At 45.0% G+C, this 21,874-nt stretch overlaps 2 protein-coding genes across 3 annotated transcripts; both read right to left on the reverse strand.

Moving 5' to 3' along the window:
* Positions 1-5,587: 5,587 nt before the first annotated feature.
* On the reverse strand, positions 5,588-12,223 carry LOC113839621 (aldo-keto reductase family 1 member B1-like). Its single transcript, XM_072040234.1, has 10 exons — positions 12,075-12,223; positions 11,641-11,808; positions 10,751-10,867; positions 10,050-10,127; positions 9,358-9,480; positions 8,737-8,837; positions 8,440-8,521; positions 7,856-7,939; positions 6,980-7,062; positions 5,588-6,245 (listed from the first exon to the last, which is right to left on the reverse strand). Exons 1-10 carry the CDS (start codon positions 12,135-12,137, stop codon positions 6,203-6,205), a joined length of 942 nt encoding a protein of 313 aa, XP_071896335.1. The 5' UTR covers positions 12,138-12,223; the 3' UTR covers positions 5,588-6,202.
* A 1,770-nt stretch (positions 12,224-13,993) lies between these two features.
* Positions 13,994-20,646, reverse strand: LOC101803476 (aldo-keto reductase family 1 member B1). 2 transcript variants are annotated; one of them, XM_072040229.1, is made up of 10 exons: positions 20,516-20,646; positions 19,726-19,893; positions 19,089-19,205; positions 17,669-17,746; positions 16,478-16,600; positions 15,914-16,020; positions 15,669-15,750; positions 15,405-15,488; positions 14,852-14,934; positions 13,994-14,433 (listed from the first exon to the last, which is right to left on the reverse strand). In XM_072040229.1, exons 1-10 carry the CDS (start codon positions 20,576-20,578, stop codon positions 14,391-14,393), a joined length of 948 nt encoding a protein of 315 aa, XP_071896330.1. In that variant the 5' UTR covers positions 20,579-20,646; the 3' UTR covers positions 13,994-14,390. The 2 variants fall into 2 exon arrangements, with proteins under 2 accessions (XP_071896330.1, XP_027320041.1); XM_027464240.3 differs by lacking the exon at positions 20,516-20,646 and adding an exon at positions 20,273-20,479.
* Positions 20,647-21,874: the final 1,228 nt, after the last annotated feature.

Here is a 21,874-nt window from a genome sequence, read left to right on the forward strand (position 1 = left end):
TTGTTTTGCAGATGTCTTAGTATAAAGCCATGACACTTTCACTCAGTGGCTTTGTTCACATAAAGCTAACCACGACACCTTTGAAAGTACAAAGTACAGTTGACAAGATCAAAAGCAAGAGACAGAATGAAGCTCTTGACTTGGCCGTAGCAGAAAGGAAAAGCTAAGGCTAGAAATAGGCTGAGGCGCCAGCTTCTCTGAAGTGCAAGCAGTCTGAAAGTCTCACCTTTGGAAATCTAGGGCCTGTGAAACAAAGTGAAAGCTCCTACAGCAAATGTCAGCTCAATCTGTATTGCATTAAGGACTCCGTGATTAAAAAGTGAGACAGAAATCAGAAACATTGTCTTTCCTCTAGTAATTCATTACAATGCAGAGGAGAGAATTACTGTCAGACAGCAGAGTACAGCTCTCCTTCTCCTAAAGAGGGAGCTAAGTCATTGGCAGGTGAGCATATATTGGATTTGCAGAATGCAATTAATAGACAAAAGTAAACCAGCAAGCTCATGCTTACAGCTGGAAGGCCTGACCTTAGTGCTAGGTCTGCCTCTCCCAGTTCTCTGCCCAGAAGGCAGAGGATGCCGAGCAAGCAGCAGTCTCAGCGTCAGGGTTCAAGAGTCTGCCTCAAGTGGCCAGAGTAGGGATGAATGAACAGCACCAGAGCAGTGCTGGTGCATGCCACAGACACGTGATCCTTCTGGACTGAAACAGCAGTAGTGCTGTGAGCATGACTGGCAGTTTTGAAGAGCTCTCCCATGTAGGAAAGTCAACGGAGTTGCTGTTGCCGCACCTTGAACCCAAGAGGCCAGTGCATGAGGCAGAGATCCAGGTAATCCAGTTTCCCTTGACCAGATGTTTTTCATAAAACATGCACCACAGCTGGAGACAAAAAGCCAAACCACACTATGACCTGCTGGGTTAAAGCAGTCGTGTGCTGTCCTACACAGGACAGGAACACTCTGTTGTCTTTGGAAGGCCATGAGGAATTAGGACATCCTATTGCTCTTCAAAGGGGGCTTGCTCTGTGAACAGGGCTGGCCTCTGACACTGAAGACAGGATGTGCTGTGGTGGTAAACTGAAAAAACAATCCTGTTCCTTCAGTTAAGACACATACAAGCCACTTCATATAGGCAGATAGTGTTCAAGTTAATAGTTTCTGTGATGAGCCAAATCTAATATGAGAAATCACATATGAGGAAAAAAAAAAAAAAAGGAAAACAACAACAACAACAAAAAACAGTACTCATTCTGGGACAGCGTCAGCTTGAGTTTATTATGCATTTTGAACAGTTGTGGAAATAAAAGAGACTGTGGAGCCTATCTTGCATAACTGCCTACACGATGAAGTGACAATAAGAAGTTTTTCTCAGCTTTGGTCTGAACTGTGTTCTGAACTGCTCCATGCTGCAGCACAGTCTTTCCCTACTGCTTTGAATTCCCTCCTATGAATGTGCTCTATACACAGCAGGTCCTCCCCTGGATCCTACATTGCCTGCTCCCTACCCTACTGACCACAAAGAGCTCCTCTCGTTTCACAGCACCTTCCTTGATTTTCTGCTGAATCCCTTTTCCAGCTTCCTTCTCATTCTGGTGCATGTAGGGACAATCGAAGTGGTGGTACTCAGCATCTACAGCAGCCATCAGTGCAGCTTCTACCTTATCTGCTGGGGACTGAAAAAAGATAGAAACACATTCAAAGGCTTTTTTTTTTTTTTTTTTTAAAGAAGAATTATGCCATACAATGCTCTTAAAATTATATTCATTTTATACGTGCAGGCTCCTGGGCCTGAAGGCAACCCCCAGCCATTTCTCCACAGCCCCACTTGCACGGGCAGGCAGAGCGGAAGCCCCAGCGCCAGGGCACTGCTCCACAGCTGGCCCAAGAGGAACCGAGTTTTGTGCCAGGGAGCTCTGGCTCCTTGCTGCCATTCCTGAGAAGAAAAACAGTCAGCAACTGCCCTGCTGGATAATTTTAGTTTGGTGGAGGGGGCCATTGGTCTGTACCGTAGTCATCTACCACACTGGGTTTTCAGGCACTGCACAGATCACCATTTGGTTTTCGGTTCTATTAACAATTGCACAAATCTCTGTCAGAACCTGCTTGAAACACCTGAATTGTCTCATAAAGCCGACAACTCAAGGAACTCAAAGTAACCTTGCCCCACATTTTAGCTTCTGTGCCACAGAGGCAGCACTCGGCAGTGCTGAGTCTCGCTGGTTGTGCCTCCCCATGACAGGCCGCAGGCTGCTGCCACCACTGTCGGCCCCGTGGCAAGCACCACTTCTCTCCGTGCTGTTAGAGCAGCTCCTTTCACAGCCAAGAGAGCCCTCTGGGGGAACAGTGTGTCCCCCAAAATAGTGGGGGCCAGCTGGGCTCCTGCAGAGAAACCTCAGCAAGTGCGGCCTGCATGGTTTTGGGAGCTTTCAGCCTTCCATTGCCCCACAAATGTGGGATGAATTCAGCCTTTGTATGTCATCGTAGGAGAGAAAAGTGGGCTGTTCTGTGGGAATAATATAGAAAACACCGTTTTTAAGAACTTTATTTTGAATGTTGGGAGAAGTTTTTTCTAATTTATTATTATTTTTTAAGTTGCAGACTACTGGGTTTTTAATGAGTGGCATGACGTTCATCACATTGTCCCCCTGTTTTCAGGCAGGTGCAGTGTTTCAGAATAAAATGTACAAGTGTATAAATAAACAGTAGGTGGCCTGTAATTGCACATTAGAAACTGGCTTTAAAATGTTGTGGATAACAGTATGCCGTTCTGTTGAAGGTGTCACAGCACAGCGAGGAAAACAAACATTTACCTGCAGGAGCCACTAGATAGACCAGGATATTACGTCAGGGCTGCCTGGAAGGCTTTGCTGCTTGCTCACACTTGGAGAATTTAATTAGGCATTTAGTCCATTATTTGGGAGTATGATATTGCATTTTTCTCTGGGTGCCTCTCCCACAGCAGATGTCCAGGTTCTTTGCAGCATCGTGCTTTTTGCTCCACTTACCTGAGGGCAGACCTGCTAACTGGTTGGCTCTTTAATCTTCCCGTTTTGTGTCAGCACCACAGCCATCCCCAGCAGGATGTGATGTGTCTCAGTTGTATCAGAAAACAGTTATATAATGCAGTGTTTACCTTTCCATTTTCCGGATTCCTTCTCTGTAAATGTGCTCAGTCTCTTGGGGTTTGGTTCAGGGGTCAGTGAAATCAGTGGAAAGCTTGCAGTTAGCCTGAGCCTGTTCCTCAGTTCTGCCGACAGTATTAAAAGCAAGCTGTTTGCACAAGAGCGAGAACTGCCAGGGAGGGGGGCTAACTGGTGTTAGCTGGGCTCGAGGAGAACAATTTTCCATGCCTGACCTCTGGCTTGACCTTAATTATTAGCAGGAGTTATATGGGCTTGTCCTGACAAAGATCATCTCCCTCCAGAGAAGTCACCCTTGTTCGAAACTTCAAAATGAGCATCCATATCTTTGATAGGCAATACTTTTTTTTTCTTTTTTTTTTTTTTCTGATGAATGCTAATTTTTACATAGAAAAAAAGCCCACTTTTTTTGAAACTGACATTATGCCATGCCTGTGATTTGCTGAGAGCAGCCTAAAGACCAGATGAAGTACCAGTTTGCCTCTGAATGTTTGAACTAGTGGTATTTTGCTGATGATTTTTTAGTACCAGCAGCGTCATGTTTCAGTGCCAGGTTCAGGAACTCTTGGTGTAGGAACTGCCAAAATCAGTCGGATTTTGCACTGGGGCAGTACCAAAGTGAATTGTTAATGCCAAAGAGACAGATGAGACTAGGTGGAGAGCACAGATGGAAAATAAAATTTGATATTCCTCTTATTTTCTCTTAAGATTTTTATCTTAATTCCTCTGCAAGCAGTTAATGTCCTGCATAGGCTAGTGCTTGGTTTTCCCCAATCATTTTTTGAATGAAAGATGTCTCAGCCTTTTAACAGAGGATTTGGGGCAGAAGATTTGCCATTTTGCACTGCCATTTGGGCCTATTGGTGTGGGACTTTCCCCCCATCATGCCAAGGCATGTCAGCCATCAAGTCTTTCTCTCAGCTTGGCTGGGGTTGTCAGACAGCTGTACCGCCTTTGGGAGAGAAGTACGGCACATGACACTGTGTATCAGCTGTCCTGGGAAATCCTACAAACTGCATGCTTGGTAAAATGCCCAAGGGTTCCTTACAGTGAATGTTGGAGATAAAGTCTGTGTGAGGAAGGGTCTTATTTGATCACGTGCAGTTTTGTACTGAAGCAGGATGCTTATTCGAGTTTGCTGACATTTGGATTCAGTAATTCTAAACTACCGAAAATCATAGCTTCAGGAGACGAGCACTGGTTCGTACCAGAGAAGAGCAAGAATCAAGATGACAGAAACAGGCAAGTCCCTGTAATCTTTACCAACAGGAAGGCTGCCTGATTTGCTTCTGCCTTGTAATAGCAGAGACATGCAAGTCTTCTCCGAGGGCTGGCTGCCCTCTGATGGCTGTAGGGAAAAGCACTGTGTGGTTTTACTGAGGGAAACCAGCCCAGGGAGAATTCACATCCGTCAAGTGCAGGTGGCTACAGCTGACCACCTCTGTCACAAGACACTGAGGAGCATTTCAAATGTGGAAGAGTTTAAATAAGTAAACAACAACCCCAAAAACCAAAAGGTCATTGTGCCCTTGTAAATTCTTTTGTTCTTAAGTAATATTAAGATTCACGTTCTTTTGGAAGTATTGGTTACATTAACCTTTATAAAAAGCAGCTTTTTTTTTTTTAATCACTTTGTTCTTTATTAGTTGTTTCGACTAGATAGAAAGTTTCCAGAGCACTGCACCACTCAAACTTCATAAGCTTTTGTGACATCGTACACCAGGATCTGGGATTAGAGCACAGCAGTTGTCCTGCAGTTGCCCTGTGTCCACCAGCCCAAGGCATGCTACAGCCACAGACCCCTGAAGTGCCATGCTGTTGAAACCCCTGCTAGCTCTCCTAGCACTGAGATGTCCTCCTTTCCTTCATCCTCCACCATGAGGGACAGGCTTTTTCAGGAAAGCCTTACTCATGTGCATAAATGAGTTACAGTTAAATGAGGCCTGTCTGTTACCATGCCAGTGTAGCCTGGAGGGAACATGATGCTCACTTCACTGGAGTGCATCAGGCTCTGAGCAGCTGCTCGGTATCAACACTTCATTCTACCTTGAAACCTCTACTTCTATGCAGCGTTAGACATCAGCATAATGCTGCCTCCTCTGTTTCTCTTTTCTCCCTCCCTCACTGTTACTCTTGTTATAGAAAGCATCAGCACAGGCTACAAAACAAGTCTGCAGCAGTACCACCATACAGCCTTCCAGGTTTTGTTCTCCTGTTGCTTCTTGATACACAGCCCATACTAAGGCACGTCATACTCTACTGATCTTGTCTGCATTGTTCATGCAGAAAAAGCCTGTTATACTGAAGCATTCAAATCTTGATCACGATAAGATCCTGATGCTCCAATGACAGTTTATAATGGATAATTGCTTCATATGGCAAACCAATGCCCTTGCATTAAAAAAAAAAATATCATTTTTTCATGTTAGACAAGAGCTTCCAAACCATCAATAATCTGTATTTTTTTTTTATTTTACTTTTGGATGGTATACAAATCCGATCAATGTTCATTTTTGGCCTGTAAAGGATGTGACTGCAATACAGCCACTATAAACTGGTATGCATCTGTAGGTCAGACGTTTTTCCTATTTATTCCTCTTTTCAAAGAGCTTTGGGCTGTGCTCTGCAAGTGAAGTCAATCATTGTCTTTATCTTCAGGTGATGATTATGTAGTTAATTCTTTCAGGATAGATCTTTCTTCTGTGCTCACATATCCCTACCCTACAGGGTTAAGTAGTGTTGATACTAGACAGGATTAAAAAAAAATAAATCTACTACTAGTTCATTCTTAATGTTTTCTGATTTGCCATTTCAGCCAGGTAAATACACTTATCTAATGAGTAGAGAATTATCACAGCCAGTTATTTTAGCCCATATTTTGTTCTTTAGAACGATTTTACTATTTTCTTCTACCAAAGAAGAAAATCCCAAACAGTCACTGAATATATATACTGTCTTTGCTGACAGGACAGATACAGTGTGTAAGCTACGTGGTGGACCACCCCAGGCAGTGGTAGAAGCTTGTTAGGCCCCAGCCACCTGCAGGTGGACAGGATAAAACTATCTTCAGTATTCAGCATGGAAAGGGTACTCCTTGTGATTTTTGCACCTGAAGGAAAACAAAAGATGAAAGATTACTTTCAAAGATAAAATAAATGCTGTACAGAACTACAGCAGATGTGTCACTTGTTGTGCAACAGCAGAATTAATTTGGGTTTCTTCTGCTTTTACCAGCGTGCAAGTGGCACACAAACAACATATGCAAGTCTTTTCCTGTTATTAAGGCACTGAGCATTTAGAAGTGCTGGAACCAAGTCACTTCTAGATTAAAAAAAGCCGAAGTTCACACTGCTTACAGACCATACAGCAGTTTGTGGCCTTTCAACCAAGGCCTTGTCTGGATATGTTTCCATGGGGCACGTCTGCAAGCAGCAGCTCATAGTGCAGTTTAGATAGTCATTCCCTCCCCCAGCCACCTATGAAAAGCTGACATCAGTTTACTACGATCTCAACAACAGAAAAATCATCACGCGTTTAAAACTGCCTAATGCTCACTTCTCTAATACAGAGACAGCCAAAGCTATTAACTAGAACCCTCCTTCCAGAATTCCAGTTACACGCTTCCTGGAGAAAGAAGTCACAAGCACATACTATGACTTAGGCTTATCCTTCAGGCAATACAGTGAAGATAGAAAGCTACTAAGATGCTAAATAACAGATGCTTAGTCTCCCTTATGATTTCAGAGTTCAAAAACATGCCCAATTTAAACAATTACACAAGCACCTGTGAGTTCAGAATAAAGGGTATTGAAAGGAATTTGAAAGAGAAAATCTGTCACTTACATGAGCATTTCACATATTCTCCAGTTTCTGTTTAAGCTGAGAATGGTTGCCATCTCCTCTTTAGTCAATTCAAAGTCAAACACCTAACAAGGAAAAACAGCTGGAAATCACCTCTTTGAACAAATCAGAATGGAAGCAAAATTCACAAAATTAAAGAACAAGTCCACACGGGAAGGTGTGTTAGAAATGGCTTCACGAGTGGGGTGAAAATGAATTCTCTTTGCATTTTCAAGACAGAGGTGAAAACAAAAAAAAACAAAAAACAACACGTAAGTTGCAGTTACATGCATCAGCTGTTCCAAGATGCTTGGTGTGCGCTTGGTGTTGCAGGATGCTTCTACTTGTGGGTTGCATTTCTCTCCAATTCCAGAGAAACATCTGGAAGATTTCCATATTCCAATACATTCAGCTATGTTTCTTTTGAAATCCTGATGTCCAACATCAGGAAGACACCACTGACTTAGCAGTGAGAGGAGCAGTGTGCTTTACTGACACCAGTATTCTTGACACTGCTTATATTATACAAGATTTTTCTGGCATGCTCACTTCTCCAATACAGAGACAGCCAAAGTTCTTGGGCTCCAGCAAACCCTGATGCCAATTCATCTATAGTCTGCAGAATAGGAGACTGCATGTCAAGGTTTTCAGCACACTGTTTCCATGACCTCCATCAACCTCTCTTTGCCAATTGCACTCTTCATTTCAGCCCTAGTTCAGTCCTTAGTAGAGTGTACATAAACATGCAAAGAGAAAAAGCCCAGCCCTCTTGTTTGAGGAGGTCAGCATGGGAAAACTAAGAAAGGATCCCTGCTTGCTCTGCAGGGGAAGGGATGCCATCCCTGCAGGGCAGCACCCAGGCCACCTGTAATCACCCACCTTGAAGTTCTCCACAATGCGCTGTGGGGTGACGGACTTGGGAATCACAGCCACATTTCTCTGGATCTGGAAGCGAAGGAGAACCTGCAAGAAGAGACCACCGAGTCAGGGAGAAGGCAGCTCCTGTTGCCACAGAAGCTGAGCCTGTTCAACAGCTGCTTGCCTGAGCTATGGCTACTTCTGCAGAGCTGCATTTCAGAGCTGTCCTGTGGCCTAGGTAGCACTTCCTAACAAGCAAAGAGGAAAGTTGTGGAGCCCCACATGGGAAGCCTCCTTTTCCACCCAGCTTCGGGACAGTCAATTCCTTCTCCTACCTCCTGGATTTTCAGTAACCTATGTAAGGCTTTCATTCTCTGCAACAAGGCTAGAGAGGGGAAGTAACACCTTAAGACGGCTCAAAAATCTATCTTTTTTAAGCATATGCAGGTTGCTTACTCTGCAGCCTGCAATATTGCTCATTAACACTACAGAAGACATCCACAGTTCACAGGGAACACATATACAGGCTCTGTAGCCTCTCTTCAGGTCTCTTTCCCTGAAGAACTGTTACAGGAAACAGTAGCCACTGTCTTGCACCTATTTACCTGTGCCGGAGTTTTGTTATGCTTGGCTGCAATCTCTTTAATCTTGGGGTCATCCAGAATGGGCGGCTCCTCTGGTGTGGCCCTACAAGAGAGAAAAAGTAAGAAACTGTAAAGAAGCACTGCAGAGAGATTCAACCACTGCAGAGACATTCTACCTAGCATGAATAATTTATGTGGGGGAAAGAGAGAGCATTGTGTAATCGTTACATGTGTGTATGTACACATACATGCACCATAACTCTCCCAATTAATCTGAATGATTTGAACCAAGAACACACTAACCCATTGATAAGTTACCTGTCAGGGCGCCCAAGGGGACAGTACGCTGTCACAGTGATCCCTTTGGATTGGCAGTAGTCAATAAGCTTCTCCTGGGAAAGGTACGGGTGACTCTCGATCTGCCAACACAGGAGCACAGACCAACAGTTGCAGAACTACTGTTATGTCCCCAGTACTCCAGAGACTTTTCTGAATCTTAATCTCTCATTTACAGGCTGCCTTCATCTTACCCTGCAGGTGGTCTGTGTGATAATAGAAGCATCTAATTCTATAGGGCACCAACATTTACACTGAGCCCTTATTTGTTTTTTTTGGATTTTGTTCAGAGGTTTCACAAATACTGATTAGTCACAGACTAATAGCTCTTGTCTGGGTTCCTTATCCTCCCAGAAACAGTGTTTCACAGGGAAGACAAGGAAATACTCCCACTTCGTTAAAAGTGGATTAGCAAGGTGAGGAAGAAAAGTATTCCAGTTCTTTTCATACCCAGAAATATTCATAGAGTGGGATTTAAAGTACATGCTGTGTCCACTTTGTTCTCCCTTTTTGTCATATCTTTGTTCAACTGTAATCAGATCTTTATAATCCCTGAATTATAATCCCTGAAAACTAGTCACCTGAGGTCACTTAGAAGCTTACCTGGTTGTTTGCAGGCTTGTATTTCAGTCCTGGCTTGTTCAAGATTCTTTCAATTTGCTCACGGTTAAAGTTAGAGATGCCAATGTTTTTTACCAGACCAGTATCCACCAGCTCTTCCATGGCCTGACAGAAAGAGATGTAAAGTCATTATTCAGATTTCAAGACAAGGCCTGAATACATTCTTTGTGATGTCCCTTCTTGCTTCTCATGAGGGAGAAAAAAGAACTGCTTGAGCTTGCCGAACTTGATTCTCTTGAGGAAATATAGGTATTGGTAATATTTGCACCATGTCCTCCACTGCAACCAGCCCCAAATCTCATTTGGGAAGACTGAGAAATTCACTCTGAGTTCCACAAGGAAAAACACATCACTAGTCTACAATCCACTACTGTGGCAGCACTGGAGGCCTACACCCTAGGACGATGGCAGGATCACAATCTATAGTCTTCATTTCTTCAACATGTATTTGAGCAGTTCAAGAACTGCATGAGAACAATCGTACAACTGTTATGGCCAAGCAAAGAACTTTTTCTGACCTCAGTCTGCTCTGTAGCTCCCATGAAAGTAATTTGAATGTACTTTTGTAAACTCTTTCCAACTAATTCTGCATCCATGCACTAACTATTCTGTGACTACTGAATTAACACTGCTGAGGACAGCAGATGTGATTCTGCCACTGTGGCTGTGCTTACCTCCCACGTATGTAGAATATCAGCATTGCTGGGTATAGATATGCCTTTGTCATCTGTAGGAAGCAGCTCCTCTCCTGCCTGTTAGAGAGGAAGAAAATGCTTGAAAATCTGTTTACAAGTTTGCCTAATACCTTAAGAGCTCAGGATCATGATAGCTTAAAACTTCCAGTGCAGGTAAGATTCTTGTCTATAATCATTTCGTCCTGCTTGAGAAAGTGAGGAATGTAAGGTATGTTCGCCCAGCAACTACCCTAATCAAGGCAGGTATTTCTGCTGGGCCTCTCAAAATGATGCCTCACTCAAATATCTGCAGGTAGAGAAACCACTCAAAACTATAGATTTGTCAGGCAGCAAAATGTAGCCTCCTTTCCACAAAATATGATTTTCAGAGCATACTTGGGAATTGTAAAAAAGAAAAGAAGGGAGAACAGCACAGCTTATGCATGCAGCTGGGAGACATGTCCTAGTTCCCAGGTCTGTCACTCATAGGAGTATGACAAGACTTTGACAGGGGTATGCAAGCAGCAGTCTCAGGGACAGAGATCAGGAGCCCAGCTCACATGGCCAGAGTAGCGCTGAGCACCAGAGCAGTACTGCTACATGGAACAGACACTCCCAGTGAGAGCAATTATTGGGCTGTAAAGCCATATAGGTCTTCAAAATTACCAGTCGTAAAAAAAAGCACCTTACTATTACTGTACCTTCAACCCAAAAGGCCAGTGCATGAGGTAGAGATCCAGGTAATCCAGTTTCAGGTCGGCAAGAGTCTTCTGGCAGGCTCCCTTCACCAGAGGTTTTTCAAAAAACGTGCACCACAGCTGGAGACAAAAAGCCAAGGCACACCGTGAGCTGCTGGGTTAAAGCCCTCAGATGCCCTCCTGCACAAGAGAAAAGCACTCCTCCGTTGAGAGGCAATGTGGGGTTAAAGCAACCTATTGCTCTTCAGACAGGGCTTGCTCTATGAGCAGGACTGGACCATAACAGCGAGGGCAGCACATACAGTGGCACCACATGTAACTGAATAGGGTCACAGGTAAGGAAACCTCTGTTTCTATTAGAGAAAACACCATTCATGCCATCCCCATTTAGGAAAGCTCTGCCTTTACAGCAGGAGGCTTTTAAATGAAGGCAGATATCTGTCGGACCTGCCTGCACGAAACTCCTGCATCAATGTATCAGGGAATGAATGCCATGAAAATGCAGAAAAGCCACGAAGATGGAACCAATTCTACCCAGGTTAAGAAAGTGACATCAAATCCATTTAAGTTTTGCATTTTCCTCGATAACCAAGGGAAATAAAACCCACCAATCACATCTTCCTCGGGACGTGTGCAGTGTGGATTACACTGTCCCAAACCTCGGCAAGGTGCCATTGCCACGTTGGTTCTGCCAATGCAATGGCTGCAACAAAAACCCGCTGCCAGTGGGCAGCAGAGACTCAAGCACCATCGTCGTGGTGGTGGTGATGGGGTGGAAGAAGTGGTACTGGGAGCCCAACCACAATGCAGCAAGGGGTCTCCAAGCCTTCAGTCTCCTACCCTAAGGATGTCACAGGGGAAGGGGGCCTGCCCCAAGGCCCCCAGGCCCCTACCTTGCTGACCACGAAGAGCTCCTCTCGCTTCACAGCCCCTTCCCTGATCTTCTTCTGGATGCCGTCCCCAACCTCGCTCTCGTTCTGGTACACGAAGGCGCAGTCCAGGTGGCGGTACCCAGCGTCGATAGCGGCCATCACCGCAGCTGCCACCTTCCCTGGCGGGGACTGAAGGGGAAGGACAGCACCTGAGGAGCGCCCACCCAAACACACACGGGCCTTGCTCCCAGCAAGCCAGAAACGCAGGCAGCCATCCCACCGAAAACACCCCCAATTTCCCTTACCCCCCCAACACACCCCACCCGCCCACCCCCCTAAACCACAAGACCCCAACGAGAAACACGCAGAGGGCTGCCTTTCCTCGCAGCACTCCGCAGGCCGGCAGCGGCCCGGTGTCCCCACAGCCTCCCCCTTTCCCTGCGGTCCCCCCCCACCTTCCAGGTCCCCAACCCCACAGCTGGCAGCCCGGCAGCGCCCAGCCTCATGCAGGCCGCCATGGCCCCGCTCCTGCACGGCCCTTGACGGGAGGCGCCACCCCCGCGGCGGCCCGCCCCGAGAGCCCGGCCGGCAAGCGCCGCCCGCGCCGCCCAAGCCGTTTTTTTATTTATTTCTTTATTTCATTTTCATCTGTTTTGTGTTATTTCTCTTCTCTTCTCTTCTCTTCTCTTCTCTTCTCTTCTCTTCTCTTCTCTTCTCTTCTCTTCTCTTCTCTTCTCTTCTCTTCTCTTCTCTTCTCTTCTCTTCTCTTCTCTTCTCTTCTCTTCTCTTCTCTTCTCTTCTCTTCTCTTCTCTTCTCTTCTCTTCTCTTCTCTTCTCTTCTCTTCTCTTCTCTTCTCTTCTCTTCTCTTCTCTTCTCTTCTCTTCTCTTCTCTTCCTCCTATTCCATTTATTTTTAAACACAAACATCCTCGAGTCCGGCTGCCAGCCCACTCAGGTGGTTCAGCCCTAACCCCAAATCAAATCGCTCTGGGAGGTGCAGCAGGGCCTGCCTGCCCCTTTCCCTTATTCAAGATGTTTCTGCTAACCTGCAATGGTAACGCGAGTTGTGGAGAGCACGGCTGGGAGCTGGGATTTGTCCTATATTTATGAGGACATTTTTGGGCTGCCTCCTTAAGAGCCTGTCGATGTCCTCCTGCAAAGGCTGGCACTTGCTTTCCCCAGTGATTTCCTGAATGAGAGACATCTCTGGTTTTCAACAGAGCCTTGCTGTCTGTGGCAGACCCAGGGTAATTTGCCAGCCCTAGGCAAGCAGCTCTGCTCCTCATCCCGTGGCTCTGACACCCAGGCCTGGTTCAGCCAGGTGCCCGAACCCCTCAGGTGTGTCCTTGCCTTCAGTACATTCTTGTCTGTGCCCAAAGGTTGAGAGATGAGACCCTACGTGTGGGAGCAAAGAGGACCTTTGGTTTGGGTAGACTGGGCAGTAAATGCCTACGCTGGCCCAGGAGCATCTGGATGGGTTTGTGTGGCTGTGCTCAGCAGCGATTAATCCACAGGGAGCTGGAGCAAGAGTTAGAGCAGGAGCTTTCCAAGAGAAGGAGGGTGCTTGTGAAGAGTGGTAGAAATCCCCTAAGTCTTTGGCTCCCATACCATAGTAAATATTGTACTCTGGGTTCAAAAACATGGCATATTTTTTTCACAGGCTGGATGTCTTTCCTTTGCCTGGAGATAGCTGGGGTTTTCATGGGCTGCTTCCTTCAGAAAGCTGAGAAACAAGGGGTCTTGGATTATACGTTTCTGAATTGAAAGTGGAAATGTGGGAGAGGTCTTCAGGTGCCTCTTTTCTCTAACAGAAGGTGTTATGATCTTCCCACTAAACCCTGCATAGAACTTTATGGCTGTTTTGGGGCACCTGTCCAGCGGGAAGCAGTGGAAAGGAAGAACAACTGAAAGCAAACACTGCCCCTTCAGCACCCCTCTGAAGTCAGAAATTAAAGGGGGTAAAATGCAAGCAAGAAACCTCGACTGCTTTGACAGCTTCTAAGTGCAAGGTGAGGAGGCTGTGTGATTGAACCCTTGAGACCTACCCGCAAGCAGCCCATCTCCCCTTGCCAGGAAGACTCTGGAGCAGGAGAGTGTGGTGAAACGAGGTGCCAGGCTCCACTGTCCCTGGCTTGCTGGGACCTGTGGCTCCTCATCCATCCTCTAGGGCTGGAGAGGCCAAAGAGGGCAGTGGGAGAAGGTCTGGCAAGGCTCCTGTGAGGGCTAGCTGCCTTCTAGCTGCGGTTAGACCTGTCTATGCATCCCTGGGTTGGCGGGTGAGAATAGAGCATAAACATTCATACATGGTTTATTTAATACATGGTTTATTTGGTGTCAAAAATATTTTTTTTTCCTTAACAAGTCTTTCAGCCAATAATGTTTTCACATTTTATTTTTATTTAAAACATGGGACACTTCTGATGAAATGCTGGATGCGTGCTTTTTCTTGTGGTTTCTCAGCCTCTGGTCTGTGCTGGTGCAAGGCTGAAGGCACTCAGTGAATGGTGGTTCAAGCTCCTCATCTCCTCCTTAGCAGTTCTGCCCAGTCATTTCAGTAATAATCATCTCTTCTGATAAGCAGAAATTATTACATCCCACATTTTTTTTCTGTAGAACACTACTCTTTCCTTCTTCCAAAAATAAAATCGATGGAATAAGTATCCTTTGCCTTCAGTGGTGGAAGCAGGGCAGATGCAGTAAGAAAGCTGGATACATAGCTCAGAGTTGGAGGGGACACCAGAGGTCTAGTGAAGGCCATGTTACAAACATCTTCAGTATTCTGCATTGAAAGGGTACTCCTTGTGAGTTTTGGCCCTGAAAGAAATCAAAAAGGGAAGTTTCTTTTCACGGATGAAGTAAATGCTGGAAAGAGGTGTGTTTGGTGCATGGACCAAGGGAAAATCTGAATTGAGTAATTGCAGGAAGAATATGTGGAGGTATGTGTCCTCATTTCTCTAATACAGGAAAAGGCAAAATGCTCAGCCAGAACCATATTTTGTAGTTCAAGTTACAGAAAGTCTCCTGAAAACTGAATTCAAAATGAGTGTTTTGAAAATATTAAACCTCTTGAAAAGTTACTTTTTGGGACAAATCAGCTATGATTTGAATTAACGATATATATATATATATTTAATTAACTGAATTTAATGCTTCCCGGTAGCTGTGACATAAACATTCTTGTAAAGGTTATTCAAAATGTAAGACTTGGAAGTAAACAATCAGTGTCACTTACAGTGTCATCCCACAGACCCTCCAGTTCCTGTTAAAACTGAGAACAGTTGCCATCTCTTCTTTAGTCAATTCAAAGTCAAATACCTAACAAGAGAAAAAGCTGAAAATCACCTCTTTGAACAAATCTAACAGTGTGAAGGAGACAGACAAGATTAGACAGCAGATCCACTATGGAGGTTTTCAGTCATGGATGAATGATTTAAAAGATAGAGGAACAACTTTTTTATATACACAAGAATGATTTTATGAAGATCGTTTTTTCTGTATGAGACTTTTCTGCCATTTCACTGCTCTTGGCCTCCAAGCAAGTTCTGGTTAATCCTTAAGCCACAAAGCCACAGAATAGGAATCTTCACATAAGCCTTGTTCACCTCTTCAACTGTAGCAATAGATTAGCCCTCAGCAGAGTATACATGTAGGTAAACATGCAGAGAGAAAAAAAACCACGGTGCTCGTGTTTGAGGAGGTCAGCTTGGGAAGATCCCTGCTTGCTCTGCAGGGGGAAGGGATGCCATCCCTGCAGGGCAGCACCCAGGCCACTTGTAATCACCCACCTTGAAGTTCTCCACAATGCGCTTGGGGGTGACGGACTTCGGAATCACAGCCACATTTCTCTGAACCTGGAATCGAAGGAGAACCTGCAAGAAGAGACCACCGAGTCAGGGAGAAGGCAGCTCCTGTTGCCACAGAAGCTGAGCCTGTTCAACAGCTGCTTGCCTGAGCTATGGCTACTTCTGCAGAGCTGCTTTTCAAATCACTCCTGTCTCTGTGGCCTAGGTAGCACTACCTGATGAGCAAAGAGTTCAGCACCCACCTACCTGTGCTGGCGTTTTGTTGTGCTTGGCTGCAATCTCTTTTATCTTGGGGTCATCCAGAAGGGAAGGATCCTCTGGTTTAGCCCTACACAGAGGAAAGATAGACCAGTGGCAAGAAACCTCCATAGAAAGAGCCAACCCAGCAACAGGAATCTGTATCTTGATGAATGATTAATGGAGCACTTGGAGTCTCAATGCTTCAAGCATAATCCCTGCCAGCTCCCTTGCAAAATGGGAGTGAGTCTTACCATGGCCTGTCAGGAGAGCCAAGGGGACTGTATGCAGTCACAGCGATCCCTTTGGATTGGCAATAATTGATCAGCTTCTCCTGGGTCAGGTATGGATGGCATTCGATCTGAAACACAAGAGTACTGAGATTGACAGCGGCAGAACCATTGTACACCAAGGATTATTTTTTAATGCAGCTAGAGGCTGCCTTTTTCCCTGGCTTATCTCCATTGTCAATGGCGTGGGTGATAATATGCATTCTTAGTATTGAAGGTACCTATTTTTATATGAAGTTTCTTTGCAGTTTGGCTGCAGGGGTTTCACAAAACATAGCTCTAGGTTCTTTATTCTTCCAGAAATAATGTTTCACAAGAAAATACTCAGCATTTATAAACAGTGGTTCAGCAAGGTGAGAGACAAGAAGCGAAGTAATCAAGTCCTTTTTGTACCCGGAAATATCTATAGAGCAGGATTTAGAGTACATGCTGTCTCCACTTTTTTCTCCCTTTTTCCATATCCTCATCAACTGACCAGATCTTCATAGTCAATGAAAAATGTTCACTCGAGGTCAGTTAGCAGCTTACCTGGAGGTTTGCAGGCTTGTATTTCAGTCCTGGTTTATTCAAGATTCGTTCAATCTGCTCATGGTTAAAGTTGGAGACCCCAATGGCTTTTACTAGACCAGCATCCACCAGCTCTTCCATGGCCTAACAGAAAGAGGAGCAAAGTCATCATCTGGAGGGGAAGACGTACGAGGAACGGCTGAGGGCACTGGGCCTGTTCAGCCTGGAGAAGAGGAGGCTAAGGGGAGACCTCATCGCAGTCTACAACTTCCTCGTAAGGGGGTGTCGAGAGGCAGGAGACCTTTTCTCCATTAACACCAGCGACAGGACCCGCGGGAATGGAGTTAAGCTGAGGCAGGGGAAGTTTAGGCTGGACATCAGGAAGGGGTTCTTCACAGAGAGAGTGGTTGCACACTGGAACAGGCTCCCCAGGGAAGTGGTCACTGCACCGAGCCTGACTGAATTTAAGAAGAGATTGGACTGTGCACTTAGTCACATGGTCTGAACTTGGGTAGACCTGTGCGGTGTCAAGAGTTGGACTTGATGATCCTTAAGGGTCCCTTCCAACTCAGGATATTCTATGATTCTATGATTCTATGATTCTATCTGGTATACAAGACATTCCTGAAGATGACTTGATGGGGATTTTTTCCCTTTATGGAGAAGAACAAAATAACTATTTAGACTTGTTATGTTCACTGAGGGAAGAGTAGGTGCCATCTTATCCAAGCTCAAGGTGTCATTCCAATTCACACCAAGCTGCATGAGAAGAACAGTAATATTCAATAATCTGCTGTCATGCAAGAACTGGAGAGTTGTGCCCCAGGCTGTAGGCAAGATCACAACCTAATATGTCTTTATTCTTGCAAAATGCTTTTGAGCGGTTCAAGAATTGCACAAGGACTGTGGTGAAGGCAATTTTACAGTTGTTATGGTCAAGCAAAGAAGATTTTCTAACCTCAGACTGGTCTACAGCCCTCCTCAAAGTGATTGTTTAGCTCACTGTGGATTAGGCACTTCAGTAAGGTGCTCAGAGAACAGTAGTACTGACTAAGCATGCAAGTTTTGAAAAGCTACCTTGTATTACTTGATTTTCTTCCAACAAAATTTACACACATGAGATGACAGCTCTGTGACTGCTGAATGAAATGAAAATGTGGAAGAGACTCTCAAGGACGGAGAAAGCTTGACTCCTGCTGTGGCTGAACTTACCTCCCATGTCTCTAGAACATCAGATTTGCTGGGTATACACATGCCATTGTCATCTTTGGGAAACAGCTCCTTTCCTGCCTGTCAGTGAGGAACAAAAATGCTTGTTACAATCTCTGTTGGGAAGCTAGCTTTGTAAGGAAATCAAATAGGAATACAAGGAGTTAAACTAATAGTGCATGAAAAACAAACAAACAAAAAACCTCCACACATTAATTCTCATCATAAGTTAATTGCGTTTTATATTTAAGTCATATATTTTTGATATATGACTTAATATATTAAATATATTAATTATAATTATATTTTAATATATGACAATATATTTAAGTCATATATTTTTAGTTTATGCAGGGTCATGGCATTTTTGCCATCATCTGATCCAATAAAGGCAGGTATTTCTGCTGGTTCCATTAAAGTGATGATAAATAAAATGTATGCAGGGAAGCAATTTACTCAGAACAGTACTCTGGAGCCTTACATGTGTTCAGTTCATATATTGCTCCATTATTTATTGGAAATGTTTAGGAATAATAGCTTGTTTTTTTCATTTTTAGAAAGGTGTATGGAGGACTGGTTTTGATCCTGCGAACCTTAAAGTTCTAAGTAGATTTGCTAAAAAGGGACTGTGCGTGCAAACAGACTTTCCATTGGGAGACTCACTGATTAAGCTGCTCTGTTAGGAAAATTAGAAAAGCCTGTTAAGTATATACTATGGACAGACTGCTTTGAATGATTGGAATTTTCTACTGACGCAACAATATTATGTGGGAATGCAGTTTCACTTGGCTGCTTTGTCTCCATAAAGAAAACTTAAACAATATTGAGCATATGAATTTGAGCTGAAGAGCTCAAAAGCATTAGACTGAATAGAGGTTTTCATTTGGCTGTAGCAGAAAGGAGAGGGTAATGCTAGGTATATACACAAAGTGACATATCCTTTGAAGCACATGCAGTATTAAGGACTCGGTAATTAAGGACAGATATGGAAAACAGAAATACTCTTGCTCTGTGGTTCTATAACCTGCAGAAGAAAGAATTTCTGTCAGGCAGCAAAGTGAAGCCTCCTTCCTGCAAAGGGTAATTTTGAGATTAAAATACTTTGGATTTGTAAAAGGGAAAGCAGTGTAACTTATGCTTGCAGCTTGAATGTCTGACCTGAGTGCCAGGTCCACCTCTCCCAGTATCAAGAGGGCAGAGGATGCTGAGCAAGCAGTAGTCAGGGTTCAAGAGCCTGCCTCAAGTGGCCAGAGTAGAGCAGAATGAAAGGCACCAGAGCAGTGCTGGGGCACACCACAGACACGTGATCCTTCTGGACAGGAACAGCAGTAGTGCTGTAAGCATGACTGGCAGTTTTCAAGTGCTCCCCCACGTGGGAAATTCAATGTAAGAAAGAAAGTCAGTGGAGTTGCTGTTGCAGTACCTTTAAGCCGAGAGGCCAGTGCATGAGGTAGAGATCCAGGTAATCCAGTTTCAGGTCGGCAAGAGTCTTCTGGCAGGCTCCCTTCACCAGAGGTTTTTCAAAAAATGTGCACCACAGCTGGAGACAAAAAGCCAAGGCACACCATAAGCTGCTGGGTTAAAGCAGTCGTGTTCTGTCCTACACGGGACAGGAACACTCTGTTGTCTTTGGAAGGTCATGAGGAATTAGGACATCCTATTGCTCTTCAAAGGGGGCTTGCTCTGTGAACAGGGCTGGCCTCTGACACTGCAGGCTGTAAGTCACTACGGCAGGACACACGATCAGATAGGTCTGTAGTAAAACCTCTTATTGTGAGATATCACATTTGTGTAGAAGAAGATGGATTTGCTCAAAAGGAGTTTTCTGTCAGATTTGACCATTTATACATTTCTTGTAAAAAAATCAAATGGCAAGGTTATGAAAATATAAGACAAGTCACAAAACAGTGATTGAAATGGGTCTTAACCAAAGTAAGAAGTAACTTCACAATCCAGAGAGGTGCTTCATCCTACACTGTAAAGTTTGTTCCAGCACTTAAGCTTCCTACTCTGAAAATAGCATAGACAAAGCATTCCCTCATTCCTGCTTTGATCCATACCTTACTGACGACAAATAAGTCTTCTCGTTTCACAGCACCTTCCTTTATTTTCTGCTGAATCGCTTCCCCGATTTCGCTCTCATTTTCATAAACATAGGCACAGTCGAAGTGGCGGTACCCAGCATCAATAGCAGCCATCACTGCAGCTTTTACCTCACCTGGTACGGACTGAAAATAATAAAGAAATCTTAAGAATCTCAAAGCAAAACATGTTAAATAATCATTTCCTACAAAAATAAAAACAGGAGAATCACCTTACCCTACCCTGGCCAAAGCAACTCCCCCATATTTCTTTCCTTTTTATTTTTTTGTCAGGAATGTTATTCCTTCCAGAGATGGAATACCGCACAGTATTCCTTGCAGAAACATCAGCTCCTGGGTATGAAGCCAACCCCCAGCCATTTCTCCACAGCCCCAGAGGCTCAGCCCCGCAGCCAGGCAGAGCAGGTGCCCCAGCGCCAGGACACTGCTCCACAGCTGGGCCAGGAGGAACCCAGTTTTGTGCAGGGAGCTCTGCAACGCGGCTGCTTTTCTCTTAAGCCGTTACCTTCCAGGTGCCCAGCCCCAGGAGAGGCATCTTGGCCGCGGTGTTGAGCTGCACATGGGTCGCCATGGCTGCGTGTGCTGCCCGGAGGTGCTGCTGCAGCTGCCTCCTGCCTCCTGCCCAGGGCCTTTAATAGCGACGGGTCCTGGCCCAGGGCGGGGGAAGACGCTGGAACCGCACCTGCGCTCCAGGTTCTCCCGTATCCAGCAACAAGGCTGTGTTTTCTTCACTGTAAATTCAACTCACCCTGGTTAATGTGCAAGCTGATATCAAATAAAAATCATGGCGGTTATCAATTCCGCAGGACATGCTGCAGCATGCTCTGCAGACCTTTCCTCCCAGTACAGTTCCTTATCAAAAGACAAGGGCTTAGGGCAGCTGTGCCCTGCTAGGATTTGTGTTTGTGCAGGGCTTGCCCCTGCCGCGCCTTGTCCCCATGCCACTGTTGCCAGCGTCTATCTTGCTTTTGATACGCGAGGCTCTTGCAACACCCTTTGAAGCTTGCCCCGTTGGTTGCCTCACCGGGAGTGTGTTTGAGTCCGTGGCACTGTGCCCCATGACTCGGCATTATGCTAAACCAGGGGGTGCCCCCAGATCAGTCAGCAAACACGAGTCCTGAGGCAGGGCATGAGGCCGCCTCAGCTGGGCACCACAGGCCGAGGCAGGGCTGGGCCCGCCATCCAGAGCCCGCAGTGGTGTTGGTGCCCGGGGCTGGGACCCCATCAGAGCCTGGTGACCCTGTGTGTGCTGGGGAGAAACCTCAGCGTGGTTTTACAGGGGAAGAAGCAGTTCCTTTCCACCCAGACACCCGGAGGGGGTGTTATCTATGCTTTACAGACTGGGACGTGAGGCATGGGGGAAATGTGACGTGCTGAAGGGCATGTGTGGCGAAGTTGGGGAAGAAAAGTAGGTCCTTTTTTTCTAGGATCTTAACAGGCCCGTCCTTCTGGTAAATTCCAGAGTGGCCTGTCTTTTCTTTTGACTTTTAATTCTTGCCGTTTTATTTGTACAGGCTACGGGCACATCAGTAAGGCTTGTCTTTAATGGCCTGTGCATTCATAGAGGAGAGTTTCACAATGCAGAGATGAGTGTAGAAGAGAAAAGGTGACCTATAGCTACAGGACTGTTGTAGAAGTCACATATAATCAGCGTCACAGGCTAATGCATCCTCCTGCACAAAAATAGCACAGGAGCCAGATAATGAATGGGAGAGTGTATTTTAATGTTTGCACACATGGGGGCAGAGTTAAACTTGTGTGTGACAATCGCTGCTTTTGAATTTCTTCAGTAATACCTTAGCAGATGGAATTGCATATTGTGTTCTGAAGATTTTGTAATAATGAGAAGGTGGAAATCTCTCTTCCTACGTCCTTTTGCTAAAGATAATAAAAAGAAAAAAGAATTGAAGGTGGCTTACATTCGAAAGGAATGTAAGGCATCAAAATTTTCTGGTAGGGTCTCATAAGACACAGTCTGAGTTTTGAAGAGGAAACTAGCAATTGTCACTAACATACCGACTTTCTGGATTGTTTGATCCTTAAATTATAAAACACTGAAAAAAAAAAATTTACTCTGCTGTATTTTGCACTGAAATGAGTGAGACTG

The sequence above is a fragment of the Anas platyrhynchos genome, chromosome 1, assembly GCF_047663525.1.
Source record: "Anas platyrhynchos isolate ZD024472 breed Pekin duck chromosome 1, IASCAAS_PekinDuck_T2T, whole genome shotgun sequence".
Taxonomy (NCBI): Eukaryota; Metazoa; Chordata; class Aves; order Anseriformes; family Anatidae; genus Anas; species Anas platyrhynchos.